Here is a 19808-nt window from a genome sequence, read left to right as displayed (position 1 = left end):
GCAAGCGGCTGTGTGGGGCTTAGCTGCCAGCTGGGCTTAAACCACGACACCACGGCGTTGTGTGAACTGTGTGGAAAATAGCTTCTGGACTCCTGCAGTCTATGGTTTGGAGAAATTAAGTAACCGAAGAAGGGGGCAGCAAATTCCTGACTATGGAAAGGAGAACAGCCAAGGCCAATAACCATTGCAGCCATCTGGCTTTTAACTGGGACTCGCTACTTCCGTCCTTATGTTGCTTCTCTGCCTTTAGTGAAGCAGATGAAGAAGAGGAAATGGGTGCAGCAGTTCATCTCAGAGAGCACTGCCGAGGTGCCCACAGCCTAGATTTATCTCCATGTTTTACATTTAGTGTTTCCGGAATAAAGATTTGGATCCAGATCTTTTAATTCCCAAATACTCTCACTGGTACTTTGCCTTACAAAATTAATACAAAGGCATTTCAAAAAATATGTGCGCTTAGAAGTGCTTAGAGAGTTCGTTCCCAAAGGCCTGGTTACTCTCCTGCTGTAGTCCTCGGAGACGTCTGGCCAGAGGAAGATTAGGAAAACCTCCACTATATTACCCTGCCCTTCCTGCCTCACCCTGTAATACCATGAGACGCTCCCTCCCCACCCCGCGTTTGCCTGCTGGAGTGGCGGTGGCTTTGTCAGCTGCTAGGAGACAGTTACCCGAGGCAGGTTTTGACTGAGCTGTGTTGGAATAGAAAAGCTGGGCTCTTCCAGGGCACATGGTAATTTTGACACACAAATTTGCATTCCTGTTTCCCTGCCCTTTACATGTTCTCTAAGGCTTTTCCTTCGCTGCAGTGTTTAGTTGTAGGCTTGTAGACGCATGTCTTCCTCCGGGGAAGGTAAGGCAGGGAGCAAGAATTGTAGAGCAGGACTGGAAGGTTAACACAGAACCTGCTTCTGAGAGCTGTTAATGGCTTAAAATAGGAGAGTACAATAGCTGTGGCATATTTTATTACAACTAGGATATAATTAATAAAGTCGTTCTTTCATAATTCTACACCTGTAACATCCGTTTCTGAATGTTGAAGTAAGAATCACGTGCATTTTGTGCACGTCTTATTTTATCCCAGACAGCTGGCTCTGTGGGATCGTGTGTGCTTCTGCGCTGCGTATCGTGCCGTGCTAGCTGAAGGGCTGCAAGGAACAAAATCCTCTTCTGTCTGTAATATTGGCAGTAGTCCGAGTCCTTCTCTTACAGAGTTTCAGATGAATTGGTGGTAACAGAGCTCGGATTCTTCCTCCTGAGGATAGCTGTGATGGGCCCATCAGGTAATGCCTTGATTACATTCCATGCTTCAAAGCGAGTGAGGCCTTGCATGGCGGTTGTGTGCACCTGTAATAGCTCGTCGCCAGGCTGAACAGGGCTGCTTTGTTCTAACGCAGTCCCTGGGGAAAGAAAATGAATTTAATTCTTTGTGTGGAACAGTCTTTCACGTATCCTTCACTTATTAAGGATCACCAGCATGTTTGGTATAAACCACCTGGTCTCAGCAGGCAACAAATTTCTGGTACTGCACAGGATAATGCTGCATTTACAAAAAATACCATTTTCATGGGTATAAATCAGCAGTCAGTTACGAACTGCACAAGTCTCCACCAGCTAAGACCCTGCCGTGTATGTATTTAAGTGTGTTTACCTTTAAATATCCTGTTGATGATGATGGGTTTATCTCCATGGATAGAGCCCTTCCCTCCTTCCAGACTGAATCCCAAACCAGCAGGTGTTTTTTCTAGAGTTACAGTGCAGATTGTATCTTCAGTTGCTGGAAACAAATGGAAAGTTAGCAGATGGGCACCACATAGTCTGAAAAGCTAAAACACCTGTTACCAAAAAATGAACCTCTGTTTTGTTTGCAAAGCTTCCATAAACTGCCGAACAAAAGAGAAAACTAACCTTTAATTCCTCTTTTTGTGCCATTGTGAGGCACTCTGGGAAGCCAGAGGGAGAAAGTTGTCTCTGGATTCGTGGCAGAATGGAAATATAAAAATGAAAGCCAGTGACATTTACCAGAATTAGAAAAATCTGTTCAGTGAACAAAATTTAAGGTAAACATGTTTGGCTTGATGTTAGTTATGAAATTGTTATCAACTACAGTGCTGCTAATGTTTATTTGCAGTATGTAAATAAAGCTACAGATCTCCACATTATGCTTTAGGGGAAAAAAACCCCAACCAACCAACCAACCGAAAAAAACCTCTCAAAAATATCTTAAGAATGTGAAAGGTTCTGCAAAAATTTGACCTTGCTGTTTCAGATGTAGCCACCTGCTACACTGAAGCATAATAGCACATTGTCAAAGCAAAATTCTCTTCCACAGAGAAGATGTCTTGAAAACTAGAATATAATATTAGGACAAAGAGTGACTGCTGAGTCATCATTATACCTGCAACGAGATGTGCTACTACAATAATGACCTTTGTAAGTGTACAGAAAATCGTACAGAGGATCACACTCGGGGTTTTATTCAGAGGGCTTCTTTATTTTAGAAATCCACTGATTCCCTTTCCAAAAAAAGTTCTTCCAAATGCCTGTTTCAGGAATGTATTCTCAACCACGCTGTCTTGAATCACGGTTCTCACGCTCCCACAGCCTGGGCTGAGCTGCCTTACGCGCAGCCGGGATTTCAGGGGATGAGTAAATGCGTAGCGGGTGGGGGCTGCAAGGTAATGCCACTGAACTTACTCACCAGACTCCTGTGAGACACCGCTTGCTACTGAAGATGTACTAGAGTCGACTGAAATATTGAGGGTTTTCCCTCCATCTTTAGCTTTCCGAGTGACAACAACAGCCTGTCGGGGCTGTCGAGCCTGTCGCACGATCGCTGAGGCGTCGCTGTGAGTCGCACCTTTCAGAGACTTTCCATTAATGGATAGTACTTCATCTCCTTTCTGAATAGTTCCTTCCTGGGATGCTAGTCCATCGGGAAACACCTTGTGAACCTATTGAAGAGCCCAGTCACCACGCATGAAAGGAAAAGAGGAAAAGGAAAGAGGAAAAAAAAGGACAAATCACTAAATCACTCAGTTAACACTTTTTACCATGTGCATTTTTCATTCTTTGCCAGGAGCAAGCATCTTCTAGCACATTTCAGGACTGAGGGCTGAGTAGATTTGTATAAATTTCTCCTGGGCACAGCTCTCCTGAAGCAACTGGGCAGTCTGTTTAGCCCCGCGCTCAGGTGGCCGAAGCCCTGGTGCCCGTGGCACGCACCTCGCCTACGGTACTTCTGACGCTCTCGCTGCTCTGCTAGTGGGAGGAAGAAGGTGTGAAGCTAGCCTCTACCTTCCGGCACCCTTACACCCTCATTCCTCCTGACCACCCTGCGTGGTCTTCTGTATGTGAATAAGGTGTTGGTGACTTCCCCTGAGGGCTGTGTGCTGTTCTGCCCTGGCTTTCAGAGCTGTCGGGGGGTATGGTGCCCCAGGAAACAGGACACCACTCCCCATCACCTGGGGAGGGCAGCTCTGTGCAGAAGGGTCCTGTTGTCACTCATTAAGGCCATGATCTTCCTGGCCTTAACAGTACAGCTGCCTACTCTGCTTATGCCAAAAGCCCACCTCTGTAGTAGAAACCCAGTAAGTTATATCTATTTTAGACAGAGTAGTTGGTTTTGGAGTATTTCTCAAGAAAGATGCTACTTACTGTTATCACCTTGTTTTCTAGATCAATGCCACCTGCCAGGCTGAATCCAAGCCCGGTATCTTCTTCTTTATGCAAAATTGTAACATGGATATCATCAAATTCCTAAGCAGAGAAAGAAATAATGTCAAGAAGTTCCCAATCGATATCTCAAGATGACTGGAAATTCAGCAGTTTTTCTTTTTGTCCATTGTGCATTTTATAATGAGACTTACTGGCACAATACTGAGACATTTAATATTTGGGTTTGATCAAATTTCACTATCAATTACCTATTTTATAAAATGCTGTTCCGTGTCTAAAATTGTTCTGATTTGGTAAACAGGTTATCAGTTGGATCTGGACCATAAATCAAATTGAATTAAAGAGTATAGATATGTGCTGTAGAAACAGAAAATATTGCCAATCATGTTAGAGGACCTTTCCTTTGAAAAAGTGGAAAAAGAATTTGGCATACAACTCATGGATATAGGTGTCATAACTTAAAAAAATGCTTCTCAGTCTTATTTTTAACGGTAACAGGGTAAGCTGTCTCTGACCATGTTATCCCACATATGAGCTTCTATAGGGTAGCAACCTAGTTTCCTAAGGAAACATGGCTTTCTTGACCACAATTTCACCATCATGTTCAGTATGTGAGCAATTGTAGTTGCATATTTTGTTATTGTGTCTTGTTTCCTTCCACAATTAAATCCACCATCGAGCTGCAGCCAGGCAGAGCCTGTGTGCTGCTCAGAGACTGTCCTGAAAATTCCATGAAAACAGATGATGCGCGAGAGGCTGTTGTCCCATGGAGGGCAACGTTGCAACGCAGCTTTCGCTGCGAATCAGGCCAAAAATACCCGTGTGGGATGTTGACAAGAAGCAGAAATTGATCCAAAGCTTGGCTTTCATAAATTCTGCTTGCCAAACTGCTTTTTGATTGCAACATGCTAGCAAAGGTTGGTGTAATCAGGGAGAGAAGGTCTGCCCAGCATTCTGGCAGGAGGACGTGAATTCTTCGCCCCTGCTCCACGCAGTACAGACAGAAACCAGGACTAACCTGGGAGGCATGCCACTGCAGTTAGCTGAGAGGCAAACCCCCATCATCTTAGGCTCGTTGGTGCGTGAACGCAGTTACCCTGCTTTTGCGCAGCTTGGGGTGTCTTAACGAGCATGTGCCTGCCAGCGGCTGAATGGTTTTCAGTGCAGAACTTCGGGTGGTACCTGCTTTTTCTTTGGGTGTGAACAGTCTTCAGAGGTCTTTACAGTTCTGGAATGCACACATTTGACCTTGGTTCGGGCTTATTCTGAGTGTTGTTACATTTCTAGATGAATCCAGGAAGACTAAAGGTTTCTCAGTATCCCAAAAATGAGGCATTGTGTGTCTCACACTGGCAACCCAAATAGTAAGAAAGGGCCCCAAAATATCAATGCCTACTTTTTCATCCACTGACCTTATCTGCTGAATAACAGTTATCCCATTAGTTAAATGGGTATTACTCTTGCTTAGCCATCTTAGAAGACTTGTTCAAGACTTTTGATCTAAAGAGCTACACCTTACTACTGGTACATGTTGAGATTACTGATTTATTTGTTACAATATCAAGTTGCAAACATTAACTAGGTGCAGCCACTCCCCAGCTTTCTGAAAATCATGGGTAAAACGAAAAAGCAGATTTACCTTTAAGGTTGCTTCATCTAGCGATTTGACTTCCTCTATAAGCTTTGCTAACTCCTCAGGGGAAAGCAGAGAGATGACAGACTGCCCTGACACGCCGGATGCTTGAGGTGAGCTGTGTTCCTGTGTCTCTTCCTCTTTCTCGTTGTCAGCTAGGCCCACAGTATATTCTCTCAACTCAGAGAGGCTGTCCAGTTGTGGCAAGAACAAAAAAGAAAGGTTGAGTTATGAAGCATGGCACAGGCAATTTTGGAACAGTCATATTTTGATCTTCCCAGCATTTAATTGGGGTGGTAGCTTCTGCAGTATTACAAGTACATGCAAATGTAAATGAATCATGTTAGCCTGACAGAAGTAGGCTATTTACGTGACGTATCCATCACATAAATAGGAATAATCTCTTGGGCCCCAGGCAAAAAGAGACTTAAATCTCCTTGGTGGAGATGCTAAAAATATTCCTCCTTAAGGAGGAGGAAGTGTGCGATACAGATGTGCTCATACAGTACAGATTGAAAACAAGTGTAACAGTCATGTGAGTCATTCAACCCGTGTGCCCTCCCAAGTTCTTAACTTCGCCTGTGCTCTACCACTGTGTGACACCTTAGGGTGTCGGTCTGTCAGTGGATCAGCACTGATGCCCACCAATGCTGATCTGCCAATCTGATTTTTAAATACGGTATCTTACTTCAGCGAAAACCCAGTGTCCGGGTGGTGATTCTCACTCGCAGGTGGGAGAGAAGTCCCATCTTCCTCCACAGAGGACTGAGACGACGCGTCTGGAGTTTCCCATGCACTGTTTCCAGAAGAGACTGAAGACTGAGGAAGGCAGAGCAAAGACTTCATCAAAGCAGATGACACCTGGCTGCTGATGGAGTAGATTTTGCTATACTTCTCATCACAGGGGTTCATCTTCTCGCAAGACTGGGCAGCAGTAAGTGGGAAGCTGCGTGATCTTAGGCTGTGTGCTTTTGCTACCGATACAAGAGGGGGAGTCGCAATGGCTTCTGTCGCTAAGAGGCCGGGGGAATTTTCAGTGTGGGCAGTCTGGCTGTTCTCCGAGCGAGCGGCCGGGGCCTCCCTGGGAGAGGCAGATCTGTCCAGGCTCTTTGTACCCATCACCGCAGGTGGCTGCGACGGCTGTTGGCTGGTGTCACAGTGTTGGAGAAAGCCTTGGTTCCGAGGAGCTGGAGCCACGTCTGACCCTGGTGCAGGGGGAGAGTGTTCTTTCTGGACTGATGGTTTCAGGCTAAACCTTCGGTGTACTTTTTCAGGTGACTGCGGCACACTCAAGGATTCAAATGAGCTTATTCTTTGTTTTATTGAAGATCCCCTGGGAGAGACACGGGATAAGCGGGATTGCAGTTCCTTGCTGGAAATACTCTCAAGGTCAGGAAGACTTTGATCTGCCTGTGCTTTTAGATCTGAATTTGCTTTCCTCAATCCTTTCAGGCTTTGGCGAAACCAGGCTGGCTTAGGTGCAACAGGAGGACCCTTTTTCATGCTGTCATCTTCATCCGTTTTTAGTGCTTTTGAACCGACGATTTCTGATTCTGATTTCTTCAGGACTGTTTCTGAGCTGTTTCGATTTTGATTCTCTTTGTTTGTGTCGATGCCAGGTTGCAGATCTAAGTGGGCATTGTCTTCACTCATGGTAGGATTAAATAAGCTCTTTATGCAGTCAGAAATTTTAACCCAAGGGTCTTCTGTTGTTGTATCGAGACTATAATCTACCCGTGCTTGTCTTTTAAGTATAGGCCTTTGTATTGATGAAAGAGGATTCCCTGTATTAGAGAAACATTGATTATAAATAAGACTCCTTCTCCAACCCTTAACTTTGCACTGCCATTAATTCATTGGATTTGAATTTCATTCAAGCCTCCAATAGGTTGTTTGGGTTGGTTTGGGGTTTTTTTTTAGGTTTCTAAAAAGTTTAAACTCCTAAAATTCCCGACTCCTGATCTACATGTTCCAGTTCCTGACACTGAAATGAACTGAAAAATGAGGCTCTTCTGTGGTTGTACACAAGATCCCTTTCCTAAAGGGCTTGCAACCTCTAAGGGTTCTAACCTCTAATTCTGGGGAACCGAAGTCGTGATACAGGATATAACAGTAAAAACAGAAGGCTAAAACTGCACTTTTTTTTGCAACATAGTGAAAAAAACGATGTTACAGTAAATTCTTTTGAACAATCATTTTTCCTTCCTACCTGTATAAGTATATTCCACTCTAAAATGAATCTCCTGTTAAGAACTTGGATTAATGTTTACAATTCCTTAAATTTATGCAGGCATTTCCATTTGTATCTTTCCAGTAAGTAAAAACACGGTTATAATGTAGGAATATTTTTTTCATCACAGACTAATTAAGCATTTTAATGTCTGACACGGTAGAACTTAATGACAGCAAAGCTTTTTTTGTGCGGTTGTACAGCTACTGTCATCTGCTTCTGTGTAAATAATTCTTATTTTTTAAGGAACCGTTATTTTTTAATGACCTGAGGCAGAGGTTACAGAGTTACATAATGGTTTAAGTTGTAGGAGACCTCTTGAGATTGTCTAGTTCCCTTCACTCTGTTTCCTTAATTCTAACACATACTAACATTATCAGTGGTTCTTTCCATTGCAACACTTGAGCCTTGAAACTGTGCATTAAAATGTCCTTTAGAAATGCTAAAACTAACACTTAACATCAAATTTTCAATATAAATGAGTTGCATCTGAAGAAATACAGCAATAGTGTACCTGTTCATTAACACTTTTTTACAATAAATCATTTATTACGCTTCTTTTGATACAGTTTTACATTTTTTTCAAATATTAATCCATAATTTGAAACTTCATCTGTTTACCCTAAAAGGCACAGATACGGGTTTAAGTCTACCTTTAAAGAGAAAGGTGAAGTCAGCTTGATAGGCATTCTGGAATCAAAACTAAATGCCAGATTCAGCTGAAAAATAAAGTTAATGGAATGAAACATACCTAAAATTGCTTTTCTTTCTTTATCTCTGTGCGCTGGAACAGCAGCCGTGTGTTCAGTATCATATGCTGTAGGAGAAGTGGTAAAGACACTGTGGGTTACATCAGTTGGATGTCCCTCTAGCATTGGTTCTCCAACTTCCTCCTGAACAAACAGGAAACAGAAATGTGTCAGAATGTAATTGTAAAACCACACTATATATGAATCTGAAAAAAAACCTTCATGTATTTTAATTTGTTTCTACTCTGAAAAGAAATATTGAATAGAACCCAAGTTTTCACTTCTGCTTGGGATGTAATCCTCATAGGACCTACTTTATTCTGTATTTCAAGAGTGGTGGCATGATATTTTATGGTTACACTTGTAAACAGACAGTGGAAAAAAATGCAATTAACATCTCAAAAATTTAGTAATGAGCTTTATAATAAACTAAAGCTTTGCCTACTGTAATTTTAAAATTTTGGAAAATCAGCCATTCGGTAGACTTTTGCAAACCAGTCAAGCAAATTTCCTCTGACTTCGTATTAAAATCTCTTCTCTTGAAGCCTTTTAGCCTTAAGCACAAGCTGGACAAAGTAAAGCATTACTGCAGTTTCAGAGCTCTCCCTTTCTTGGTTTTGGCGGGAAATGTAGGGTGACAGGATTAGGCTGAGGTTGCAATAAATGCCACTCTCAGCACCATTAGTGCTACCAGGTTACCATCTGCTCTGCTGTGGCACTGGAAGTGCTCATTGCGATGTAATTAAGTACCAGGATTACTAATAGGAACGAAAACCAAACAGGGCAGAGCATGAAGGTCTAGAAACAAATGAAATTGTCCTGAAAAAAAGTCAGTAATTGAACAATTTCTTAGCTTTTCTGTAATGGTGTGGGTTTTGTTATGCAACTTTCTTCGTCTAAGAAAACCTTTCTCCATCCCCTGTTCACTCAGGTCCTTCTTGAAAGTTGCACTTGTGTTCTGCTGCTCTTAGATGTGAACATCAGATGTTCAGAGAGTGAAGTAGCCAGTTTGGAAGCATAATGAACCGTGTGATTTTCTCTGTACTGAAAGCAGTTATACCTACCTTTTTATTGATGCAGGTTAAAGCACAGTGGAAAATATCAATTAAAGCATTCCTGGTTATGAAAAGGCAGCCATACAGTCTGCAGAACCCTCACATATATCTGTGGTATGCAGGCCAAAAAGTGACTAATACAAAATGTTTGGGGAATAAAGTTTAAAAAAAAAAAAAGAAGTAGTAATAAAACATTCTCTTAATGATCTGAAAGAGATTCTGACAAGAAACCCTCTCTCCTGGGGTCTCTGTCACCCTGGAAGAAGTGATCTTCATTAACTTCTCATAGACTTTATTGATCATAAGATTTTTAAAATTCTCCTTATCATTTAGAATGAGTACTGAAGGATAATAAATTGCATGCAGTGACAAGTTCTGCAAGTAGTTCTTTCCCTGACTTTCACTTCTGAAAGGTGATTTTCCAGTTGCTGTTGATGAATATATTTCCACTGCTCTCCTCTCAGGGGATAGTAAAAGCGTGACCTTTCATGAGGTGCTGAACTGACATTTTCTTGGATATTAACCTTATACGTGGACCTCAGTCGGAGCTGCATCATTTTATTTTGATCTCTGCAGCTTGAGAACTGTGGGGGCTTTTGTTAGCATTGCATTGACATCTGCTCTAATCTGCTGGCATATTTCTAAACCCTGGGGAAAGAGGTTTCATTTTTAAAGAAACCGCAGCTTTGTTTCAACATGCAGATCTCACAGTCCCTCACACTCATGCAAATGTGACACACTGTCTTTCTGTTCCATCTTAGCTAAGAGAGGGAACTGAAATTCAGTAACGTGCACTCAATTTTCAAATACTGTAGCTCATCAAAAAATATGTATGCGCCTTGCAGCTTAAATGAGTTTAGGTCTCAAGAAAGGTAGAGGAGCCCAAGACTACCTGATGTACATTATGTCCATGCTTCCTTCTGATAGAAATCTGCTACTGAAATGAAGAAATTGTTTCACAACTACTCTGCTTCATAAATGACTTGGCTGCGAGCCTGGATTTCAGGACAAATGACTTGACTGCAAGCGTGAAGTACTGCGTCCAGCTGTGGAGCCCTCAACATCAGAAGGATACAGACCAGTTGGAGCGAGTCCAGAGGAGGCCACGAAGATGCTCCGAGGGCTGGAGCCCCTCTGCTATGGGGACAGGCCGGGAGAGTTGGGCTTGTTCAGCCTGGAGAAGAGAAGGCTCCGGGGAGACCTTATAGCACCTTCCAGTGCCTGAAGGGGCTACAAGGAAGCTGGGGGGGACTTTTTACAAGGGCCTGTAGTGACAGGACAAGGGATAACGGGTTTAAATTGAAAGTGGGGAGGTTTAGATTGGATATCAGGAAGAAGTTCTTCCCGGAGAGGGTGGGGAGGCACCGTGACAGGTTGCCCAGAGAAGCTGTGGATGCCCCATCCCTGGAAGTGTCCAAGGCCAGGCTGGATGAGGCTTGGAGCGACCTGGTCTAGTGCAAGGTGGGGGGGAGGGGGGTTGGGACTGGATGGGCTTTAAGGTCCCTTGCCACCCAAACCATTCTGTGATTCTATGATTCTGTGATCAGCCATACAAGCTGACATCAGAGATGGTGAAGACTCCTCCAGTCCCAGCCCAGAGCACACAGCTGTTCCAGGCACACTGGAATCAGTGTTCAATACCACCAGTGATGCATGTTCACGAGGAGTGACAGTGAGGGACTCAAATACATTCTTGCTGCTGCTCTCATTAAGATTTTAACTACATTCCTTCATATGGAAGAAAATTTCCTTCAGGCACTTCTCTGCCTTCTGACCTTAGTTTTGAACATCACATTTTGACCTAATCTGGCTTCACTAAGATACAGATGTTATTTTCAGGACAGAAGAGCCTCATCCCCTTCCTCCAGTCGTCACCTATTTACGCACACTTTCTCTTTCTTCCCTGCCTCTCTTCCCGCCATCAAAGTCACTTTGCCTTCCTCCTTCCTCTGCCTCACAGATGTGCAAACACAAGGTATATTTTGCTTTACCTGAACACTTGGAGAAGGTGATACAGCCAGTGCCGATGCAAGCTTTTCTTTTCTGTCTGCATTACACTGCTCACTACATGTACAGTCCTGCTTAAAATATTTCCTTGGTGGAGGTTTGGGCTTTGATGATTTAGGTTTTCTAACGAGGATCTCTGATGATTTCTTAGTGCTTTGCAAGGGTCGACCTCCCTCGTTACAAGCAGGAGGGGAATTTCTCTCTGAGTGATTAGGAGCCAAGGAGCAGAGCAGGCCAGGCTGCCTGGTAATCGGTACATCGATGCTATGTACTCTTGCTTTCAGGTCAGTCAGCTGGTATGCAGCACCATTGCTGCAGGAGGACCTAGGGTTGTAGCTGCTGTCACTGCTGGAGCGGGTCATTAGCTTCTGGGTCCTGCGGTTGCAATAAGCAGCATTCCTTTCAATATGTTTTTCACAGGGGTGTCTTCCGTGCCAGCTTGTTCCTAGTTTTTTAACACCTGTATCAGGAACAAGTTCAAAATGTCTGTTCAGATACATGCAAAAGTGCTCACTTCTAAGATTCAGCTGATTAAATTTGCAGCTCAATACCATCATTGGTTGATGCAAAGGTGTTATTTATGCATTAAAGACTTGTAGCACGAAGAGTCAACAATTACATCCTTGGACATCAAAATAATTTTCATTTTTCCTATATATATATATCTCTCAACAGCAGTTTACTGGTGATGATTCTCTTACCTTTGGTCGTTTAGGAGAAATGAGGACACTAAAAGGAGCATCACTGCATTCTGTTATTGTGAGAGGATGTCCTACTGAACTGGGCAAATAGCACTACCCATGACTGCATATGCCTCTTCTCGCAAGGGAATTAACAAGGTGTTTGTCCCCAGGACATCACCTGCATTGTGCAGTTCCTTGCTGCCATGGTTCTTCACCTACTGACGGTTGTTTGAAAAGCTTTGAGCAGAGATTATGAGTTGGAAAGGATGAGCAAGAGGAAGTTTGCACTAAAATTTTTGCTGGCGATTGGACAGATGTGGCCTTTTCTCATCACTCTGGTGATGTATTTTAGGAGGCATGTTAGAAGTGCTGTCCTGTGGGGTTTCCTCCTCTTCCTTTCTGCTCTGGGTTACTTGATTGTTACCACGTGTTCTGGTAAAGCATGTACTCATCCCATCTATCTTTTAGGTTAAAATTACCTCTTTTCAATGAATGCACTTATTTCCTTACCTTCAGTACTCCATTGGTGTCTCTCCTTTCCAAATCTGTTGTTTTCCACCACCTGCGCCACAGCTTCTTTCAGCTGTTGCTCAGACACCTAGGAAATACCATGCCATTATGCTCTCATGAGATTGCTGTGGGGTAACATTTAAATATTTATTCCTTTCACAAGGATTTCCAAGTCCTGCAAGTCCTCCAATGTATAGACCTACTTACGTTATGTATCAGTTAATTTTCAAGCTTAGTAAGTGCATATCATTATATTTGTATACATTCCACTAGAGCTGAAGTAGATCTATGGATGTGCTGTTTATACTGGATTTTTTAGATAAAATGGGATCTCTTAAAGATAAATGTTCTTTTGCATATTTCACTAGGAGTGGAGTTCTGGATTTACAAGTACAAGGTAATTTAATACTATCTTTTTGTGATAATATATGCAACAACTTAAACTTGCTAATAATTTATGTGGCATTTGGTGTTAGGAAGCATTTTGTAGAAAAATCTTGTAAGAATAAAATATTCTAATATTAATTTGATTATAAATATGGGCTGGGAGAGTCCTAAATTTTAATTACTGAAAGATGGTTGTATAAACATCTTTCTTTTTTGGGGCTATATTGCCGCTCTTAAGTTATTTTCTTAGTATTGGGAATTCTTTCTTGAATAAGAAATATATTTTGGTTTATTCCTTAAATGTTGTTTCTGTAGTTTCTTATTCACAGCACAGGAACTCAAGCAAGACTGTCTCTAGTGATTCTCAAATCTTACACGATTATATTTTAGATATCTCAGGTTTGTTTGTGTGCCACCATGCTTATAAAGAGTTGATCATCATTCTTATCAACATTTTTCCACCTGTTTTAGATTAACACCTGCTCCCTCACTTAGTTCTCAATATGTGCTTTATTGAAAGTCGGAGAGAATACAGAGCGTGGTACCTGCGGTTCAGGGTGTCTGCTGATAATAATCTGTACTGCACCAGGATTACAATGACTTAGCACAGCATAAACTTCATTAAGAGTTGTATTTTGTACTGAAGCTTCGTTAATTTCAATAATTTCATCTCCACACCTACAGAGATAGTAAAAAAAAAAAATAGAGAATGTAAACAAAACTAATTTTCTCCCAACCTTGTCTCACCTGCGTGAAAGTATACAAAAAACAAATTCATGTGGCTGACCTCTAATTTGATCACAGATTAAATCGTTATGTCTCTCTATTCCTTTTATAGGAAGCGGAATGGGAATGAGTTGGCCAGCAACGTGGTTTCTGACATAACTGCCTTGTTGCATGCAATCTTTGAGCTTTCTTCATGCTCAGCTACACACATTGTGTCTGTGATCTTTGTACTGTGTGCAGCTCAGCTGCTGCTTCCACTACATCTTCCTTCCTTCCTTTCAAGTCAACACCACTTTTCATGTCTTTATGGGCTGCTAGTGTTACTTGGGGTCAGAAAGGATGTCGTGCTTCTGCTACATATGGAGACCTATTTAACTGAAAAATTCTAGGGACAAAATATTGCAATCCTGCTGAGTGCTACTGAATCTTCCTAGATGAAATCCAAATTTGGCCCACATGGAAACTGAGACTGCCCTTCTCTGCCCTACTGCGAATACCCACATACATGAAGAGGCTGACTGCAGGCACTGATTTGTATCATGCAAACTTTTAGTGTAAGACCACAATTCTTTCAGCTAAAGTCTTAGGCATGTAGAGAGGAGGGTTATAGAGTACCTCAAGTTAAATCCAAAATGTTTCAATGAAAATTCTATGTTCTGAGCAATTTTAAATATTTTCAACACTAATAATTGGTCATAAATTTTACAAATTTCTACACTCCCACTAAAGCTTTTTGCAGCAAATCTGTATTTCTATTGGGCAAAAAGGGACAGAATTTGAGGAGCTTGTGGAAAAACTAGGGCTTAAACAACACAATATTACATATGTTTGGGTTTTACCAGATACTTTCTCATTTGGAGATATCCAAGGAGCTTACTATATGCATGTCTAAGACCCCCAAAGCTAGCTCAGTCTGGACAAGAGACAATAATTTCACTGGGTTGCTGTATATTTAACCCCAAAAAGCACTATGACTTCTTGCCCAAACAGGTTGAAAGTAAACTCATGAAACAGAGCAATGATGAAACTTGTGGCATAAGACAGACACTCATTCTCATCCTACCTGAGTTTCCCATCCATATGTGCCACTGAGCCTGGTGAGAGAGTGTGAATAAAGATCCCTGAAATACACTGGGAGTAAGGGATGCTACATAAACCGATTCCAAGGCCAACACCTGGCTCTGAAAGGATTAATAAGAATAAAAAAAGACGTAAGAAGCAGTGAAAACAAACCATTGGAAAGACCTTTTTAAAAACTGTCTTAAATATAATTATTTTTTTATACAAACCAGCACCAAAGTGTTGTGTTCTACATTAGCTGCTGCTCCTACTGCTTTTTTTCTTTTTTGTTTTCTATTCCTCCTCCCTGCTCCCCCCCGCCATGGTGGAAGTGAGTGCACACCAATATTGCTTGTGGGGTTTCAAGGTATGGTTTGCAATTCATTAATGGTGTGTCAGACACAATTCAATGCGTGTTTATTTTGAAAAATACCACTCATTACAGAAGAATTCAAATGACTTTGCAAGGAAACAGAATAGGAAAAAAAATTGAAAAAACAAAAGAGGTGCAAAAATTAAGGAAGAAAAAAAAACAACCCCAAAATTAAGGATGCGTGGCTACTGTTTACTGTTTCATCTCAATTCCCTTTTGTTTTATATAATACAACTTAAGATCTTTGTGAATTTACCCTGTTTGCCCTGGACAATCCCTCTGATGTCAGATCCTGTACTGCGTGTTTGGTAAGTCATGCTGTTACCTCATAGAAACTTTGCTTTGTTCATTGCTTTAATGTTCCCATATTTAAAATTTTGTTTCATTCTGCCACAGGTTGTTTATAAATAGAAAACGATGACAATTGGAGAGGAGGTGAAAGAACTACAAGAAGATTTAGCTATGTATTTAATTTGGGTTAAGCCTTTTCAAGAATGAAATGAGCTGCTTGCATAATTATGGGTAAGTCTGCTGAATAATTGGTAGTTGTTGTGGAGAGGTTTACTTTTTCACGTGAAAGATGTGACTCTAGTGATTGAGCGAAAAAAAAAAAAAGAATGATTGGATCTTGAGGACAGGTGGTGTTCAAAGTCCTGCTGTTGATAGATATGTGTTAGTACTGGCAGGCACCTAAGATATAATTCAGTATATTTAAAAAAAAAACTTAGTTCAGAAGAAGAATCAGGTTATTGAGGAAAGACATTCAGAGGGCAAATGAACAATGTTTTGTCAATCAGTGCCTTTATTGCCAGTGCTCAGGTAATTTTAGCACTTACCTTTGTTTAGGGTAACTTCCATTATGACCCTGTCATTGGGCTTTGTAGCATTTAAGGAGAATGGTGCACTTTCTGAACTAAAAGAGCTGTTTTCTTTGGTTATGCACGTACTAGAGCTCAGCGACTGGCACAGGTTGGGTGACAGACAGCTGGAAGCAGAATGCGGTGTGCTGAAGCTTGTCCTGACTGTAAGTGTCAGAAGACCCTTTTTGGCCTGCTCGGAAAAAAAGAGAATGAATGAATGGGTTGAGTTCACATGCACATTGTGTGTAAAGACAGAAAATGTTCTGCAAGGAGAGTACGTAACCTTAAATTTTTGTAAAGCATCATAATGTGTTAATCCATGCATGGATTCTCCATTCAGTTCCAGGATTTCATCACCTGTTTTTGAAGAGAAAAATCATACAAGTACTGTGGTGTGCGATAAGTTACATTTACTCAAAAGGAGTCTTGCAAATGCACTAATGGATGCTGGTGTAAAAGTCACTTATGGGTCATTTCAGCTTCACTTTACATATGCCTTTATGTGTCATTCTTTGGGAATCTGGAGTGGGAAAAGAGACAGAAGAGGTGTTTCCTACCTTCTTGTAGCCTTCCATCAGCAGCAGCAGCTCCACCAGGAAAGATGGTTTTGACATAGATGCCTATTGGACCATAAATGCTGTCTTTACCTCCAACAATACTGAAGCCCAAACCCTGATTATAGGGAAAAACAGTGACAGCCCACATTCAGTTCTCATAATAGTGCATTTGCAGTTTCTTCTCACTATGTACATGGGCAGCACTCATCAACAAAGTATGTAATCCATGAAAAAACAGTTGACCACATGCCAGTAGTAAAAGCAAATGAAAATCTCAGGGGAATACCCTCATGACTTGCTTTTTGTTTGTTGCAATCCATTAGTTCACTATTATAAAGACACAGGAAAGTCTCAAATTTTTTTTTTTTTTACCTTGAACTGATAAGCAGCCTCGAGAGATTAATTTATCCATTCATCTCCTTAAATGAGATTAATAGAAAACACTGTATAAAATCTTGATATTCATACTAATTTCAGACACGTTGATGGAAATCTCGTGGAGAAGCTCTCTCAGCCTCTACCACAGGTCATGCATGCCAATAGACCTTTGTAGGTAGATACTTCGTATCTACTTACTCTTTGCCCTTCCTCCCCTTATATAAGTCGAACACTACCTGCTGCTCTTAGAAGGATGTTAAAAAACTAATTCACACCTCTGAAACCATTTAACGTCCCTGAAATGAAAAGTGAAAGTACTGTGCTGATATCCTCATAGGCTCCCAAAATGCAGGCAACAAATTATTATTTCATAAATGATGATGATGATAATTTATGGAATGACTTGTGAAAGTCATCTCACAGCTTAAGTAGTTACAAATGAAATATTAAATATTTTAACTAAAAAGGTTTTTAATGAACAGATTTAGAACCTTTTTCAACAAGTTCACAAGCTATGTGTTTAAATTCACAGCTTCTGTATTCTCTTTTTAAGCCTCTTCAGTGATGTTACTTCTGTTGATACAACTGTATTCTGTCTCCAAACTTCATTGTGTTTTTTGCCAATTTATTGGTTTTTATTGAGGTCCTGTGTGTTCCTGGTAGCTCTTGTTTTCCTTCTCATCAGAACTGTCTTTATGGCTCAACTCTGACTTGAAGGAAGCGGTAAGGTGGCTGTGTAAGGATGACACAGCGCCCATGATTCCAAGCCTACCGCCAGACACGAGAAAGGGTAGCAGTGAATGCCAGTGTTGATGTGGCGAGCTTGATGTGTATATGTTATCAGAACCTGAAGCTTCAGCCACGATATACTTCTGAAGGTTGGGAAGAAAATGATGATAAATAAACTGGCAAAGTCTGCAACCCAGACATAACAATCTTAATTCCTGAAGCCACTTCCCTGCACTTTGCAACTTGCATTAGCTAAATGAACTAAAACCCTATGTAAACAAACAGAGAGTCTCACCTTCCCTTGTCCTTTCATCAACACGATGTTTGAGATTACCGAAGCCTGTGAGCCACAGGATGTGTGCACTAGCTGTGCTGTACTTAGTGATCTCGAAGGCCTTGAAATTGCCTGTGAACATAAAAAAAAAAAGATCATGTAATGCAAAACCAAAACTTCTTGGACATACATCAGGACAACTTGTTTATTTCAGATTTTCCTTCTTATAATAGATGGTACTAAAGATGTAATAAAAAAATCAATTCTCCCTGATTTTCAGAAGCCACTTCTTATTCAGACAATCACTGCCCACTGAAATTGTCCTGCAGTGACCAGTGTGACACTAGAATGTTGGCCCTTGACATGGTGAGAGGGTGTATAAATATATATTTGTGTTCTCACTTGATTCACCATGCAAAAAATTTCATTTGTGGCCATTATGGGTCCTAAACAAGTATTATCATATTTCACTCGAGGAACTGAACTAAGAAATGAGAAATTCTAATCCCTTCTTTCATCTTCCCACTAAATAACTTTATCTTGGGGCATATAGAACCTGTTTTCAACATTTTCACCGAAATATGAATTGCTGCTCCCAAAAGTTCTTCAGACTGCGAACTACCATGTGAATATGGAATTGGGTATTACAAACTGATTTAAGCAGTGACAAAATTCATCACCTAAAGCTAACTGTTTTTCAGCAGGGCCAGAGTTAATTGCACTCATTACAAGTCCAAGGGTTCAACGCTTCTTTTAATGCAGCAAAGTGAAACTAACGGGTGTTGAAGTAGGTGGAACATCAGCCAAAATTTCAGCTTCTGCATATGAGAGAAAATAAGTCTCATTTTGACCTGAAAACAAGATTATGGATGTAACACGGTATTAGGAACATGATTAAGAAGGAAATGTATGTGCAATACCAAAAACATACTCTCTGAAAAGTAAACCCCTTTCAACCCCAACCAATACCCAGTCAAGGTGATTGCTTATTCCTCTGTGGGTTTTCTGAATCTGAAATGGCAATTTTTTAAATTTCTTTTGTTTCTCTGTGAGGGGTGAATTTTATATGTTGTGGATGCCCCATTCCTGGATGTCTTCAAGGCCAGGCTGGATGTGGCTTGGAGCAACCTGGTCTAGTGCAAGGTGTCCCTGCCCATGGCAGGGGGGTTGGAACTAGATGATCTTTGAAGTCCCTTCCAACCCAAACCATTCTATGATTCTATGATTGTATATTTCTGTGTGTCATGAGTAACAATACCCAAACCCAGGATGCTGCCAAAGACCCACTGCCGACAGGCAGCATCAGGACCTTCAGGGAGGAAGAAGACCAGCAAATCCCCGAGGGTCTGCACGGGTGGTGTTTGGTTGGAGCATGTGCTCCAGTCTGCCATCTCCTCACCTCGGTGACAGCCCTGGAACAGGCTGTGCCCTGTGTCCCCAGGGTGAGGGGCTGGCTGGGGAAAAGGCAGGGGCACAGCAGGCCTCAGGCAGGGTGGGGTGTGGCAGTTGGGTGTGAGGAGCTTCATGTCCATGTCCCCACTCCAGGCTTGAGTCTGGGGACCTTCAGCCATAATACCCACACCCTCCTCACCCTGCCCAGCCCCCGCCCTCCCAGCCTGTGGTGAATCGCTTGGCATCCATCTGGGTAGCAAGAGACTGTCAGTCTCTAGCCTGCATTAACAGGGCTGTTTAAATATGTCCAATTCGTTGTGGGGCGGTAAGCGGGACGCCTCACGCAGCCGGCACAGCTGGGCACAGCGACTACCAGCCACGAGGAGAGTCCATACCTGCTTGTGGCCACGGCTGGGCCAATGGAGGTAACTCAGGAGGCCCACGGCAGTGGGGCCCAAAGCTCAGGCCAGGGTTTTATCGGCCATGTGCACAGAGCATCTCCACAGCCAGCGGCCGGGCGGCGGACCGGGC

The 19808-nt window shown here is 41.9% G+C and overlaps 1 protein-coding gene across 1 annotated transcript in view; it reads right to left on the bottom strand.

Annotated features, from left to right (window-relative positions):
- Positions 1-1127: 1127 nt before the first annotated feature.
- IL16 (interleukin 16) overlaps positions 1128-19808 on the bottom strand; it is a 38265-nt gene continuing 19584 nt past the window's right edge. Inside the window, 15 exon segments of the mRNA XM_010154434.1 lie at positions 1128-1397; positions 1649-1774; positions 2699-2951; positions 3655-3756; positions 5315-5498; positions 5997-7092; positions 8290-8428; positions 11334-11809; positions 12543-12630; positions 13475-13607; positions 14719-14836; positions 15924-16137; positions 16231-16304; positions 16505-16619; positions 17907-18017. Coding sequence (XP_010152736.1) covers positions 1204-1397; positions 1649-1774; positions 2699-2951; positions 3655-3756; positions 5315-5498; positions 5997-7092; positions 8290-8428; positions 11334-11809; positions 12543-12630; positions 13475-13607; positions 14719-14836; positions 15924-16137; positions 16231-16304; positions 16505-16619; positions 17907-18017 — 3423 coding nt within the window. The 3' untranslated portion in view covers positions 1128-1203.

The sequence above is a fragment of the Eurypyga helias genome, unplaced genomic scaffold (assembly GCF_000690775.1).
Source record: "Eurypyga helias isolate BGI_N326 unplaced genomic scaffold, ASM69077v1 scaffold13426, whole genome shotgun sequence".
Taxonomy (NCBI): Eukaryota; Metazoa; Chordata; class Aves; order Eurypygiformes; family Eurypygidae; genus Eurypyga; species Eurypyga helias.
The sequence above is the reverse complement of the archived record's forward strand: the minus strand, read 5'-3'. Positions and strand labels throughout refer to the sequence as shown.